Source organism: Cricetulus griseus, chromosome 3 (genome assembly GCF_003668045.3).
Source record: "Cricetulus griseus strain 17A/GY chromosome 3, alternate assembly CriGri-PICRH-1.0, whole genome shotgun sequence".
NCBI lineage: Eukaryota > Metazoa > Chordata > Mammalia > Rodentia > Cricetidae > Cricetulus > Cricetulus griseus.
In genome coordinates this window covers 69306294-69320301 of record NC_048596.1, presented here as the reverse complement: position 1 = coordinate 69320301, position 14008 = coordinate 69306294, and the positions used below count along the sequence as shown (strand labels likewise).

The 14008-nt window shown below is 40.5% G+C and overlaps 1 protein-coding gene across 2 annotated transcripts; it reads left to right on the top strand.

Annotated features, from left to right (window-relative positions):
- Nucleotides 1–1393: 1393 nt before the first annotated feature.
- Bub3 (BUB3 mitotic checkpoint protein) lies at nt 1394–13362 on the top strand. Of its 2 annotated transcripts, none has more exons than XM_027409150.2 (8): nt 1394–1529; nt 1791–1985; nt 2633–2702; nt 4201–4352; nt 7068–7226; nt 9119–9296; nt 9413–9629; nt 10319–11714. In XM_027409150.2, exons 2-8 carry the CDS (start codon nt 1791–1793, stop codon nt 10350–10352), a joined length of 1005 nt encoding a protein of 334 aa, XP_027264951.1. In that variant the 5' UTR covers nt 1394–1529; the 3' UTR covers nt 10353–11714. The 2 variants fall into 2 exon arrangements, with proteins under 2 accessions (XP_027264951.1, XP_027264953.1); XM_027409152.2 differs by lacking the exon at nt 10319–11714 and adding an exon at nt 11753–13362 and having other exon boundaries at nt 1395–1529.
- Nucleotides 13363–14008: the final 646 nt, after the last annotated feature.

The window sequence follows — 14008 nt, the reverse complement described above, 5'->3', positions numbered from 1 at the left end:
AAGGCTCTCTCTCTCTCTCTCTCTCTCTCTCTCTCTCTCTCTGTCTCTCTGTGTGTGTGTGTGTGTGTGTGTTGTCAGGAATCTTAAGTGCATTTAGTTGAGAATGTGTGCATACCTAGAGATCAATTTGTCTTTATTAATGTACCTTGAAATTTAAATAGCTTAATCCTAGCAACAGTTTGTTTGTTTGTTTGTTTGTTATTTTTGTTTTTTGAGGGTTTCTCCGTGTAGCTTTGGAGGCTGTCCTGGAACTAGCTCTTGTAGACTAGGCTGGCTTCAAACTCACAGAGATCTGCCTGCCTCTGTCTCCTGAGTGCTGGGATTAAGGGCATGTGCCACCTTCCCACCCCCACCCCCAACCCCCGGCTAGCAACACTTTCTACTTCACAAAAAATTACAAATTAAAAAAGACTGTTTCAAAATAAGAGGTGGAAATGAAAAAGAAGTTGTGGCAAGGATTAAATAGAAACTCTCAGTAATATTCTGCATGCCAGTATGCCAGCCACCATATTCTGTTTGTCAAGTACTGATTTTCTTTCACAGAACCAAAACAATTTCTTGTCACCGAGGCAACCCCCTTTGATTCTCATATTCTGGAGGATTTTAGAAACAGAAAATGCAGCAAAGTGAGCCTGGAGCTCAAGTGGTATGTTAGGATAGAAGGGGAGAGGACAGCCACACTGTTAGGACCTATGATGAACATCCCTAAAATATTCTGTTTGAGCTTTAAAATATTGGGAGTGTGTCCTACTCCGTTTACCTTTTTGGATGTGGTGTTATTCTAAAACAAGGAGTAGTTTGATTGAATTCATATCTCCAGGCCTGGCACTCATCTCCACTGTTTGATAACTATGGAGAGATTAAAAAAAAAAACAATAGAAATGGGGCTAGTTCCTATGAGATCACTAGAACTCAAGGGAAATGAGCCTCTAGTTTACAGAAGGAAACCCCAGAAAAATGAAGGCAAATAATGCAATTGATTGACTAAGGTTAATTCCAGGGTACTCTCAGAAAGAAAATAGTAATTTAACTCTATAGTGTATCAACCAAAACGGGATTCTGTGTCTGAGAGACACAGGAGAATGGTGCCACAACCAGAGCTATATACAACATCTTTCCTGCCTCCAAGTCTGTGGATGGTCAGGCAGGCAGCCCCAGAAAGACTACATCTCCCTGCATGCAGCATACAAATGTGGGCGGGTATGAGTGGCCCCTTGATCGGAGCAGAATTGGGAGTTGTAGTTTCCCTGCGCAGCTTCAGCGACGTAACCACTGCGTGGTTGAACTGAGACCCCGTGGACGGAAAAAAACGCGCTTGCCCTTTGAGCCGGAACAGGATGACTACGGTAATGACGCGAGCAGCAGATCGAACCAATTAGCGGCCTAGATCGAGCCGTTGGCGTTCGAAATCAGCCAATGATAGCCCTGCTCCGGAGCTCTTTCTCCGCCTCCTCCGCTGGCCTGCGAGTGCTCGGAGAGAAACGGGGTGTTAGTGGCCGGTGCGGAAACGTTGCTTAGGCTAACACGAGGTAGAGGTCCGGGCGAGGGCGGTTGGGGCGGGGTTCGCGGCCTGTAGCCGGCCGGTCAATGCACAGGGGGATCCGGTTGGGGTCCACTGCGTATTACATGGGGAACCGCGGGCAGGGAAGGAGGCCGGGCCGGGTAGAGCTCGGCGGGAACGGGATGGCGGCCAGTGTAGAGTACGGCCGACCCCTGCTCTGCGCAGACGCAGACCCGGCCCGGCCTGTGTTGCCTCCGGTGAGGGACTCAGATTTACCGTTTTTCTGCAGATGACCGGTTCAAACGAGTTCAAGCTCAACCAGCCACCCGAGGATGGCATCTCCTCGGTCAAGTTCAGCCCCAACACCTCTCAGTTCCTACTGGTCTCCTCCTGGGATACGTCTGTGCGCCTCTACGATGTGCCCGCCAACTCCATGCGACTCAAATACCAGCACACTGGTGCTGTCTTGGACTGCGCTTTCTACGTAGGTGGACCCAGTTTCTTCTCCTGTCCCCTTACTGAGTTAGTGTAGGCAGTATCAGTAGCATCCCAGACACGATTTGGAGTATTTGGACAGTTGATAGTGTTCTGGAATGCCTCCCTTTTAGCCTGGTTTTGAGCCTACTACCATGGTTTATTTTTGGTTCTCCTTTCATCGCAGTTTCAATGCCCCTTTTCAAGTTCAAAAAACTTTCTGGACGTAGGGTAATTGTATTTGAAATTCTCAGCAGTACTAATTTTGCTACCTTATTAAAAGGAGTGATTAAAAGTGAATGTCGTCTAGTTAGCTGCTGGCGTCAATAGAGTAAAGCTGCTCTTTATTCGTTTTGGCATCGCTTGCATTTTTACTTCCTAGTGCCGGTCACACTGGACATAACCCAAACAGTTGACTGTAGAAATAGCAATTTTGAAATGCTTGCTAAAGCTTTGTTTGTAACTTTGAAGTGGTTCAGAATTTTAAGGGGCTGGGCTTGGTGGCCAAGCCTTTATTCCCAGAGGCAGAGGCAGAGGCAGGCCAATCTCTTGAGTTTTGAGGCCAGCCTTTTCTACATAGTGAGTTCCAGGACCCCCAGGGCTCCTAGTGAGACCTTGTCTCAAAAAACCAAGCCAAAACAAAACTTTATTTTGTAGGATCCAACGCATGCCTGGAGTGGAGGATTAGATCATCAACTGAAAATGCACGATTTGAACACTGATCAAGGTAATATGGCCACATATTAGCAGTCTTCTTTGCCAATGTGTCAGTGTAGAAATGATTATTAGGACAAGTAGTTGGTTTGGATGCTTAGGTGAAGGTGGAAAGTGACTTTGATAATAGGCTTTTTGAATTAGAGTTGAGTTGCACAAAAGAGTGTGTGTTTTTTTTTCATGAAGCCCATTTTGAGCACTGTCTTCCATGTTTACCAGAAGTGTCACAGAAGCACTGGACCATTACCTTTAGAAGTCTTTAAGAGTGGACTGCATGCATGGTCTGTGGTTTGTCAGGATCTCCTAGAACTGTTTGATGTTTTAGGGTGGTCTCCTCACAAACTAATGACAAGTGTGTTTTAAAAATGCAGCACAATTGCAGGTCACGCTCACCTTAGGGAAGCTTTTGTATTCTTAGCTGGAGCATGTATTTCAGTTGCATGTGTAAAAACATTTTTTAGAGTTTTTATGATTTCACTGAGGCAGAAACTTGGAATGAACCCAGCTGTGCAGAGCTCCCTGAGCTTTGTTTGCTTGCCCTATACTGGATGTGGGTATGCTTGAAGGAGATGGCAGGGTGTCGTGCAGTAATGAACAATGGGAGGATGGTTCGAGAAGCATGTCTGAGCTGGGTGTGGTAGTGTTTTCTGTAATTCCAGCACTGGGAGGGGGGAGGCAGGAGGATCAGAAATTGAAGGCCAGCCTCAGCTACATAGCCGGTTTGAGGCTAGCCTAGGCTAAATGAGACTGTCTCAAGGAAAAAAGAGCAGTGTTTCATTGGAAGAGACCTTTGTATGAAAGTGACTTTTGGTGTGTATTTTGTACATGCTAGGCAAGCAGTCTTCCTGAGCTACATCCCCAGGCCTGTTATCCATGTCCTTGTATCTTTTTGTTACATGGGGTTTGGCACATAGTAGATACTTACTAGATGTTGACTGAGTGAACAAATGAGATATTGTGAAGGTTGAAATTGACAGGAAAGAAATTATGTAGTAGAAATTTGACCTTAGCATGAGAACAAAGTAAATGAACTCAGCTATCAAATCTGTAACCATTTCTTACTAGCATTGGCTTAATGTGAAGAAAGTGTTGTCAGGGTCCAGGAAACCAGAGACCTCCACTTATTTGTTCATTCAACAAGTATTTCTTGAGCGCCTACAATGTACTAGATCTTGTACTAGTTACAAACAAAGGCACAAGAGTTAAAGCAGTTTTCTTATAAAATCTAGGATCAAGTTAATTAGTATGCACCATCTTAATACAGTTGGAGATTGAAGGCAGCTGTGCTATATGCTTGCTGTGGAATTAACATGTGCAGTGTGAAGTAAATGAGACAGGAATGGGTAACTTTGTAGTCATGGAGAAATTTTTCCGAATGCAGACATTTCTGTGGAGTTGGTTGAGACGAATTCCTTTCAGTTGAAAGTCCCGTTAGTTCACTTGAGGTATCCTAGTTAGTTGAGATAGTAAAGCTAGATGTGTTGTTTTTATTTTATTTTCCTTTGTAATAGAAAATCTGGTTGGAACTCACGATGCCCCTATCAGATGTGTGGAGTACTGTCCGGAAGTGAATGTGATGGTTACTGGAAGTTGGGATCAGACAGTTAAACTGTGGGATCCCAGAACTCCTTGTAATGCTGGGACCTTCTCTCAGCCCGAAAAGGTAGGGTCTTTATGTTCATATGGGTGCTGTACTCATTGGGGTAATTTGTTTTGGTGCATGTTTGATGAATATGCTGTTGAATGGACTTAAGAACTGGTGGCCTGTTTTAGAAACCTAACTGCCTAGACATGCTTTAATGTGACAGGAATTAACTTTGCAGTTTTGGTCATCTTTTTCTGTCAGTTGTTAAACTTGGGCTAGTGAGCACAACTTAACATTCTCACTCTGTGTATTGTTAAGCTTTAGAGCAGAGGTCTGAGAAGTGAGTGACTCCCTACCTTTTCAGAGAAGCCGTTTACAGAGAAGGCCCTCTTAAACTCAGCTTGACACCCCACTCCAGAAAATGGGATGAAGCATCACTCATTTTCAGTTGTGACTCGAGGTCCCATTTGAATTGACAGTTGAGAATAAAAGGGGTTATCATTTCAACTTCAGTGAGAGAGATGTGCTCTCTGACTTTTATTGCTATGTGTGTATTTAAATGCTGGCAGATGTAATTTGAAGGCTTGTAGTAAATGGAGCTTTTAAATACTTTGAATCTAAATTGTATTTCCCATAGGCAGTACCATAGTTGGGTCTTGGGTTTTTTTGTTTGTTTGTTTGTTTTATTTTTTCAATCCAGTTTGGCAATCCTGCCTTTGGATTATAAAACCATTTGTAGTTATGATTCCTTTTTTTTTTTTTTTTGAGAATTTCATACTGAGTACACTGTATTTACAGCTTTTCCACTCCATCATTTCCCTCTCCAACTCCCTCCACTCACTATGAGGTTCATGGCCTTTTCTATAATTATTATTGTTTTATACACATGCACACATGTGAACACACACACAAGTTACTGAATTCATTTTTATGAATGTGTTTATGTCCCTGGAGAAGACTGATTCTCCTGTGAATGGAGCTTTTTAAAACAACTTTGTGTCTTCTGACTTCTTGATCTGTCTGATAAACCTACTTAAGCTATATCCTCATCAGACTTTTATCAGGTGGTAGTTAATTTAAAAGATGGATTGTTTTAGCAGTTTAAAGGTATTCTTCACTTGAGTCTATTTCCCTAGTGTAAATACACTGTTCGGCCCTGTTAGCTGTTGTTATATACAGCAGTGTGTCCAAAGAGCCATTATTTTTGTCACGTCTCAGTCGAATCTACTCCTGGCAAGACCTTTGTTCAGAATAAAATAATTGCATTGTTTCTAGTTTTGATTTATGGTTGTATGTAACATGTTAAGAACGGTGATAAATTGCTGACAGACTATCATATAATGGACAGCCACATTGAATCAAGCTGCTTATTGGTTCAGCAAGGTTCATTATGTCACTTTTTTTAATACTTTCTTTGATAAATGTATATACCTAGTCAGTAGCATGACAGTGGTTTTCCTTGATTTATGATCAGTGGGGATAGAAAGCAGTTTTAGAAGCTTGTGTGTCACCTGTATAGTAAAGATTTAACGTAAGTTCCTGATACAGTTGTACCATTATACATTGATCTTTCTGGTTATTTTTTAAGTTTAGCATTTCATATATTGTAGATTAATTTTCTTTCTTTCTTTTTTTTTTTGAAAATACTGGCTTTCTGAATATACTTATTACACTATTCTGATTTAAATATGCAATCATTAATTATATTTCATTTTTTGAAAATTCTTATTTTTCCTTCAGTTGCATTAGTTGTTCTTTGCCTGGTGAGCTGTTGTTAGCATACTGGTGATTATTAACTATATGGCTTGGTTATTGAGGGTTAAAAGGAAGTCTTACTATATCATGGCTCCTCTACATTTTTTAATAGCAGTTCTGCAGTGGTTGAAAGCCAACAAAAACCTTTGTTATATATCTCAGGTCTAGATTTTTAAGGAAATAACTCTAGTTAGGAAGACACTTTTTGCTGCTCTTTCATGAATTTGCTCCTTCTGGTGTCTTATTTGTTAGTAAGCCCCTAAATGTTCTGCTTGCAGGAAATCTATGCTTTCTTATAAAGGTGTTTGTGTGGAAGCTTAAACATTGAAGAAAAGACATTATGAGGGAGAAAAATAGATACTTGGAGGCGATAACAGGCTTTAAGTTTTTTTGTTTGTTTGTTTTATCCCCTTAAGCTGAGCTTACTTCTTTGAACATGGAACATGATGACATCAGAGCATAAGGGTTAGCTTTGCTATGTGCAGCTAAGGGCATCTCTCTTTATCTTTTCATTTTGAGTTTGTGCTGCAAAGGCATGAGACAGCCTGTTAGTGATGCTTTCTTCAGTCTTCCTAGAAAGACCTTTTCCCTCTGGGAAACAGCTGGGAGATGCCAAGAGTTTCAGAGTTGCCAAATGAAATCTTTGCAAAGCTGATCTGGTCATAGAAAAAAACATTGATAATGATTCTTTTACAAAAAGCCAGAAGCTCTCTGAAAGACATTTTGACTTTATTGTCCTGTTTTGAGTGGGTTTGATACTTTTTATCTTAAATGAGGCAAGAAATTTGGGGGGAAATGTCATAATACAGAGTGGGTTTTTGTCTTTAAAAGTGTCTACAAGGTTAGTTGGGATGTACTTCATACTTAGTGAGTACTAAGTTTATTTTAAGTCACCTCACTTATGTCTAAAGTGGACACCTGCTCTGGGATCCTGTTCAGCTAGCTTGTTCATGGTTTTAGGATTAAATGGACTTTGAGAACAAAATGTTATTTTTCAGGAAGTAGATGATGATTATCAAGTTTTAATGTTTCCTAAAGGTATACACCCTGTCAGTGTCCGGGGACAGGCTGATTGTGGGTACAGCAGGCCGCCGAGTGCTGGTGTGGGACTTGAGGAATATGGGCTATGTGCAGCAGCGCAGGGAGTCCAGCCTGAAGTACCAGACTCGCTGCATCCGTGCCTTCCCAAACAAGCAGGTACTGGTCTCCACAAGCTCCTTTTCTGGAATTTCCAAGAGGTGGTGACTTAAAATTTGCCTTGGGTCTGCTCTTCGTAATCCTTTAAAGACAACTGCATGTTAAAGGAGAATAACTTAACCCCACAGAGGGAAGCCGTTCCTGGTCAAGTGCTTTGAATAGATTGTCTTATTGTTGGTTTTGGAATGGGATGCTTAATAAGTATGCAGTATCAAAGAATTTAAGATATTTCAGTTTATAAACCAATCAAAACTTAAATTTGGAAATTTATGTTTCTAGAATTTGCTTTTTTAAAATGAAGTCCTGGTTGGTGTCAGTTTTACATTCCTTTACTTTCAGCTTCTCCAAGGGTAGGGTTGCAGATATGCCTTTGTGGTTTTTAATCCTAATATTAGCAGAATTGTTTCTCTCACTTAACAAGAGAGCTTTGATACTTTCTTTTCTTTTTTTTTCTAAGAATGCCGCTGAGATCACCTAGTGTCTCAAATGATGGCTATCTCATGATGTACTGAGTAGGTCTCCTGCCATCATTTCTAAAAAAAAATTAGTAACCTCCCTTTTATTAACAGTCCTTAAAGCTATAAGGGGAGGTTAGCCTTGGTAGTGTATTCTTACAATCTTAGCACTTAGAAGTCTGAAGCAGGAAGAGTGTGAGTTCAAGGTCATCATGGGCTATAAAGTGAGACGCTGTCCCAAGAAATAGAAGGGCAGTTGGTTGTGAGGTGAGCTGCTGTGGGTTTTTTGTTTGTTTTGTTTTTTAAGAGAAAATGTCACTTAAAGCAGTAGATGCATTTGGAATCAGGGCTGTCCTTTAGCTGCTGTGGAATATGGGGCAGGAAGTTAGTTCTCTTGGCTCTGTGTCTCATCTTGAGCCTCAAGTGGTGATCACAGTTCTTTTAAAGAAAGGATAAGTACTTTAGATTGTTAGCTGCAGTGAGTGAAACTTAACAGAGGTTTCAAAGGGATTAAAACATGCTTGCATTACAAAAATATTTTTGTGTCTATCTTTAAATTTTTCTGTAGGATTATCTTTGCTTTTATGATGAATGCGTAAAGTAGGATTTATTTATTTTTTTAAAATGGAGATGGCTCAGTGGGCAAAGGAGCTTGCTGCCAAGATTGATATCCTGAGTTCTAGCCCTGGGACCCATGTGGTGGAAGGAGACCACCAACTGCTGCAAGTTGCCCTCTGACCTCCACTCACAAGTATCTTTGCACACACATACACTTGCATGCACATAAAATAAATAATAAAAAAATGGAGTATGTCTAGTTCATTTTCTGTGAGCAGTTTTTGGGAATAACTTTTTAAAGAATATCTTGACCAAAATGTCAAGATGTAAAAAGCACAAATTTCATAATCATTTTGTAATTTTTTTTTAAATATGTTGTTTCAAGGAAGATAAAAAACAGTTTGAAACTAGGAAGCACTTTTGACTGTTGCTCACAGTCTGGTTTATGCAAACCTGACTCACTGTAGTAAATGCAGAGGTGGGCCAGCTGAGCTGAAACTGGATTACTGGTACGTCATCCTGATGAGGGGGCACAGTACTGAAGATGGAGAGGAGGTTTTAACTGAGGCAACAGATTGGAGTCCAGGGCAGGAGACAAAGGATACTAAAACTTAAAAATTTAGATGTTTGGTTACACTGCGCTAGGTTGCTGATAGTGTGGAGAAAGCGAGTAAAGGTGGCACCATTTCTTATAAAGCAGGGGTGTTGATGTTCTTAGCTATTTATAGAGGTGTCATGACTGTCAGTACAGCTCCAATCCTTTATTAAACCTGGCTGAACTTTCATTTCTGAACTAGTTCTCTTTATGGATTGAATTGGAGACCTCATGTGCTCTCTGGAAGGCACGTCTTGCCATTTGGACCTCTGTTCTCTCGGCAGGGTTATGTGTTGAGCTCCATTGAAGGCCGAGTGGCAGTTGAATACTTGGACCCAAGCCCTGAGGTTCAGAAGAAGAAGTATGCCTTCAAGTGTCACAGGCTAAAGGAAAACAACATTGAGCAGATTTACCCAGTCAACGCCATTTCCTTTCACAATATCCACAATACATTTGCCACAGGTGAAGTATGACACACTGGCCTGAGCTGAGTTTTACTGTTTTATGTTCAGGCAGAATCTTAAGAGTTTGTTTGCTTTGGTACAAAGAGCCATTTTAACAAATTACATTACTTGCAGGTGGTTCTGATGGATTTGTAAATATTTGGGACCCATTTAACAAAAAGCGGCTGTGCCAGTTCCATCGATACCCCACTAGCATTGCGTCTCTTGCCTTCAGTAATGACGGAACTACGCTTGCAATAGCATCGTCATATATGTATGAAATGGATGACACGGAGCATCCTGAAGATGGTATCTTCATTCGCCAAGTGACAGATGCAGAAACAAAGCCCAAGTGAGTATGCTTCACCTGGATTGAAGCCTTTTCTTGCATTCAACCCAGGACTTATTAATTTTTCTAAATTCATGAATAGCATTGTTGATGCCTGCTCGATATTACAGCTGACTGTAGGGTTGGAGTTGATTTTATCTTGTTCTCCCAAGCTTTCAATATCCGTAGGTTGATAGACGTCTGATGGATAAAATTGTGCCTAGTTGTTTTGTAGAGAAGAATGTCAAACTCTCATTCTTCTTGAATAGGCTCTATTATTTGAATCTCTGAAGTTACTACTAGCTCATTGCTTTAAAATTAAGTTGAGGAATTCAAGAATATTTATTTTAGTAAATTCTATTTAAGATATTTAAGAATTTGAACTGACCCCCCCCAAAAAAAAAATTTTCCCTCTCCAGAGATTGTTTCTGTAATATTTACAGAGGTGAATGACCTTTGGTCTTATTGGAGACCCAGAGTAATATGGCCTTGCCTAGCATAACAGATTTCCTTAGAAATTTTCATAGATGTTGCTAGCTGTAGGTCCTAACTGTTGACTGAAAGGGGCAATCTGGGTTTTTTGGCAGTAGCAGGAAAAAGTCTTTTACTTAGTGATCTTTTCTAGGCTCTGAGAACACAGAGGCTTAGGCACAGAGTACACCATGCAGTGCCTGCCCCATGTATCTTGTCCTTTTCCTTGTCCCTGGTCTCAGGTCCTCAAAGGAAATTCTCAGGAAATATTTGTGACAAGGAAATGTGTATTGGACTTCTGTGACTTTCTGAAGTGCCATTGCTAAATTTTAGGAGCAGAGAATTTCACAAGGAGTAATGAATGTGCTTTTCCAGGTCGGTTTTAGAATGTGGAGCCTATTGGATAGAGGTCTGTGTTTGCATTTAATCTGTCACTTTTATATTTCTTGTCCTGGCCGGCCATTTTGATCTCCTGCTGTTCTTTTTTCTTTTGAACTTGTAGGTCACCATGTTCTTGACAAGATTTCATTTACTTAAATGCCATGTTGATGATAATAAAACAATTAATTGGTCCTCGACAGTGGTGGATTTATAACTTAACAGGGAAATACTAATTTTTTAAGAACCTGAAAATAAAGGAAAAGAGGTTTTTCTTATTTTTTCTCTTTTAATGGTTTGCTACATTAAAGGTATTTTGGCAGAAGGGATTGGAGGGCAGTGACTGCAGTTTTGAGAAGCAGTCTTGACCTTGATTTTTGTTTCTGGTGTGGAAATAAATGTTTATAAATAGAAGTAATAAAAATCCCTTTGTGTTCTTTTGGACCTTAAATGGTAAAGGAAAAGGCTCTTGAGCCATTGATTTCTTTGCTGGTGATAGTTGGTAATTCGAAAGCTGCTTCAGACTGCCTCATGAGGAGGTTAATCTACAATTAAACAATATTTCCTCTTGGCCGTCCATTATTTTCTGAAGCAGATGGTTCATCATTTCCTGGGCTGTTAAACAAAGCGAGGTTAAGGTTAGACTCTTGGGACTCAGCTAGTTTTCAATCTTATTAGGGTGCAGGAGGAAAACTAATAAGAAAACCTCCTAACATCATTTTGTGACTGTAAACAATTATTTATTAGCAAACAATTGATCCCAGAAGGGCAAATTGTTTGAGTCAGTAATGAGCTGAGAGAAGACAGAGCATATCTGTGCATTTGGGAAAGTCACTGTTAACGTAATTGCAGTACATTTAGACAGGCATCTATCTGGACCTGTTTCTATCTCTAAATGAATTTTTGGAAACATTAATGAGGTTTACATATTTCTCTGACATTTATATAGTTCTCATGTCCATTTCAGTTGCCCAGCCGCTGGTGATTAAAGGTTAAAAAGAAAAAATTATAGTGAGAATGAGATTCATTTTGATGTAATGTCTTGTAGCAGAACACGAACTTAGCTTGGCCTGTCTTAAGTAGTTCCAGTGTTTCTGTGGTTAGGCTTCTTATTCTGATGTGCATTATTTGTAAATGTGCATCTCCAGATAGGACATAGACCTTTACTGAAGTTTATTTTACCCACAGTGTACTTTGTAAAAATTCTTCTGGGACAGAGGAAGGTCTTGTTTTTATTTTGTAAGATTTCAAGTGTGACATCTAAGTGGATGCTTTGAACTGTGTTTTCTTCATTGCAGGTCCACGTAATCATATGGTGGAAGTTGTTTCTCTGTGGAAAGCTTTGCTTCCTACAAACACTTGCTTCTCCCAAGGGCTGCTGTAGTCATTGGAGACTCCGTCTAGTGTGTGGATCTCTGTTTCCTGTCATAACAGAAATGTCTCTTGTCTACTCTGTAATTGTTTGGGGTGGGGAGGCTTCATGCCCTTGTACAGTAGTCGAATTCTCCTGTCCCTAAGTAAGCCCTGTTGCTGTTAATATTCCAGCTCTTTATAGCACAGTCTAAAACTGTTAATATTTTTCTGCTGTCTAAAAAATCAGATTTGGGACTTTTAAAAGTTGGGTGTTTTTTTTAAAGATTTTGGTAATTAGTGTCATTTACTGCATAACAAGACTTTGCTTAGGCAAAGTGTTCTTTATCAAGGGCATGTTGTGAGTGACATTTGACCTTTAAATGTACTCTGCCTCATTTATTTATGTCTGCTCTTGTACATTTCCCCAGCCCTGGATAAAGTAATGCACTTAAGTTCACTCAGCCAATTGGTTCATGTTCCCTTGGCGGGTCAGTGACACCCGTGAACCATCTCTACAGCTCTCCTCAGGATGGGCATAGACTGGCAGCCTCAGGGCATCTCTGGCATAGTGCTATAGCAATGCCAGTGCTGTGGAGAGCATGTATCCCTGTGCTGACAGACATCCTCTGCAGACAGAGAACCAAATGACTTCGCCATCAGATACTACATCAAAGGGAAGTTCTCGGGGTGGTAAATGATGTAACAGCCAGGAGCTGACTGGTGGCATTGTATGCTTTTTTAAAAGTTGTAACCACTTGATTGAGAGCAGAGCATAAGTTCCAAACATTGTATTAAAGATGGCCAAATTAAAACCATATATTGGACTTGTGTTTGATGTGGTGTGAGAGAGCTTCTTCTGGTGGCTTCATTTAAATGTCCCTCTCTGTCCCTTAAAACAAAATGTGTCTTCCTGCCTCCCCTGCATACTACTTGCCCAGCTCACCATCTCAATTTGCCTGTTTGTTATCACAGCTGCTTTTACCTTCAGTTTGCTAGGTATAGTTTACCGTGGCCCTTTCTTTTTGAGACTTTATTTTGTGTTTGGGTGTTTTGCCAATATGAATGTCTTTACACCAGGAGTGTGCAGTACACTCTGAAGTGAGAAGAGGGTGTCAGATCTCCTGGAACTGGAGCTAGAGACGGTTGTGACCCTCCATGTAGGTGCTGGGAATTGAACTTGGTCCTTTGGAAGAGCTGCCAGTGCTCTTAACCTTTGAGCTGTCTCTCCAATCCAACATTGGCATTTTCAATGGGTTTTCTTACTGATAATGTAAATGTTTCTTCACTCTGTCTTTCTGCTGACTACTACTATTCTCAGGGTCTTTTGGATAAATGTTACACATCAGTCCTTTTCCTAAATCCTGTGTCTCCTAGAATGATGTGTCTTTGTGTTTTAGCAGAGTACAAGTCAGATAATGGTATGACAGACTAAAGTCTGGTCAAATTTGCTTTTTGTATGTGGGGTATCTGGTGGGTGCATATGTGTATCTTTAAATTTAGTGTTGGTTATGATGTCTTGACATTATTTTACAATAAATACATTTGTCACTTGCAATTTTCAGAAACTGCTCAGTGTCTTGCAAAATTAAAAAATAAGAATAGTAATATTTGTAATGTGCTGTCTCGGGGGTCTCATGTTTCCCATTCTCATACTATCACAGAAGGAATGCTTTTGGAGTCTTTGGCTATCAGCATGGATGCAGTTGACTAAAGTATTGTCAGGAAAATGGGGTGGGGCTGCCCTTACCGTGGAATCCTACTAAGTAGATGAAATAAACTGCTGTGGCAGCAGCCTGTGGTACTGAGTCCCACTACAGAAATGGGAAGGTGTTTGCTGCTCATCCTCTGCCCCCTGGGGCATGAGGCCTTGACTTAAGGACTGGGACTAAGGTTATAGGCTACTATGCCTGGCTTAAAAGGCTTTTTGAAAAAGCCGTGGAACTTTCTGCTATGGAAGTGTCATAAAATATGCACATATATACAGAGATTTAATGGGTGATGTCTGCTTATATATTTTTCAGTTTGTCACCCCCAAATTCCTTTGACTTGTGTATTTACTTGGCTTTTGTTCATACCTGTGGCTGAATTGTTTACCTTTTACTATTGGCCAAGAAGCGCTGGAACCTGCTACACCCAGAGCTGGGCTTTGTTTCACTCCAGCTCTCCTTTAATTCTTTCTGGATTGTTGTTTCAGGTCTTAA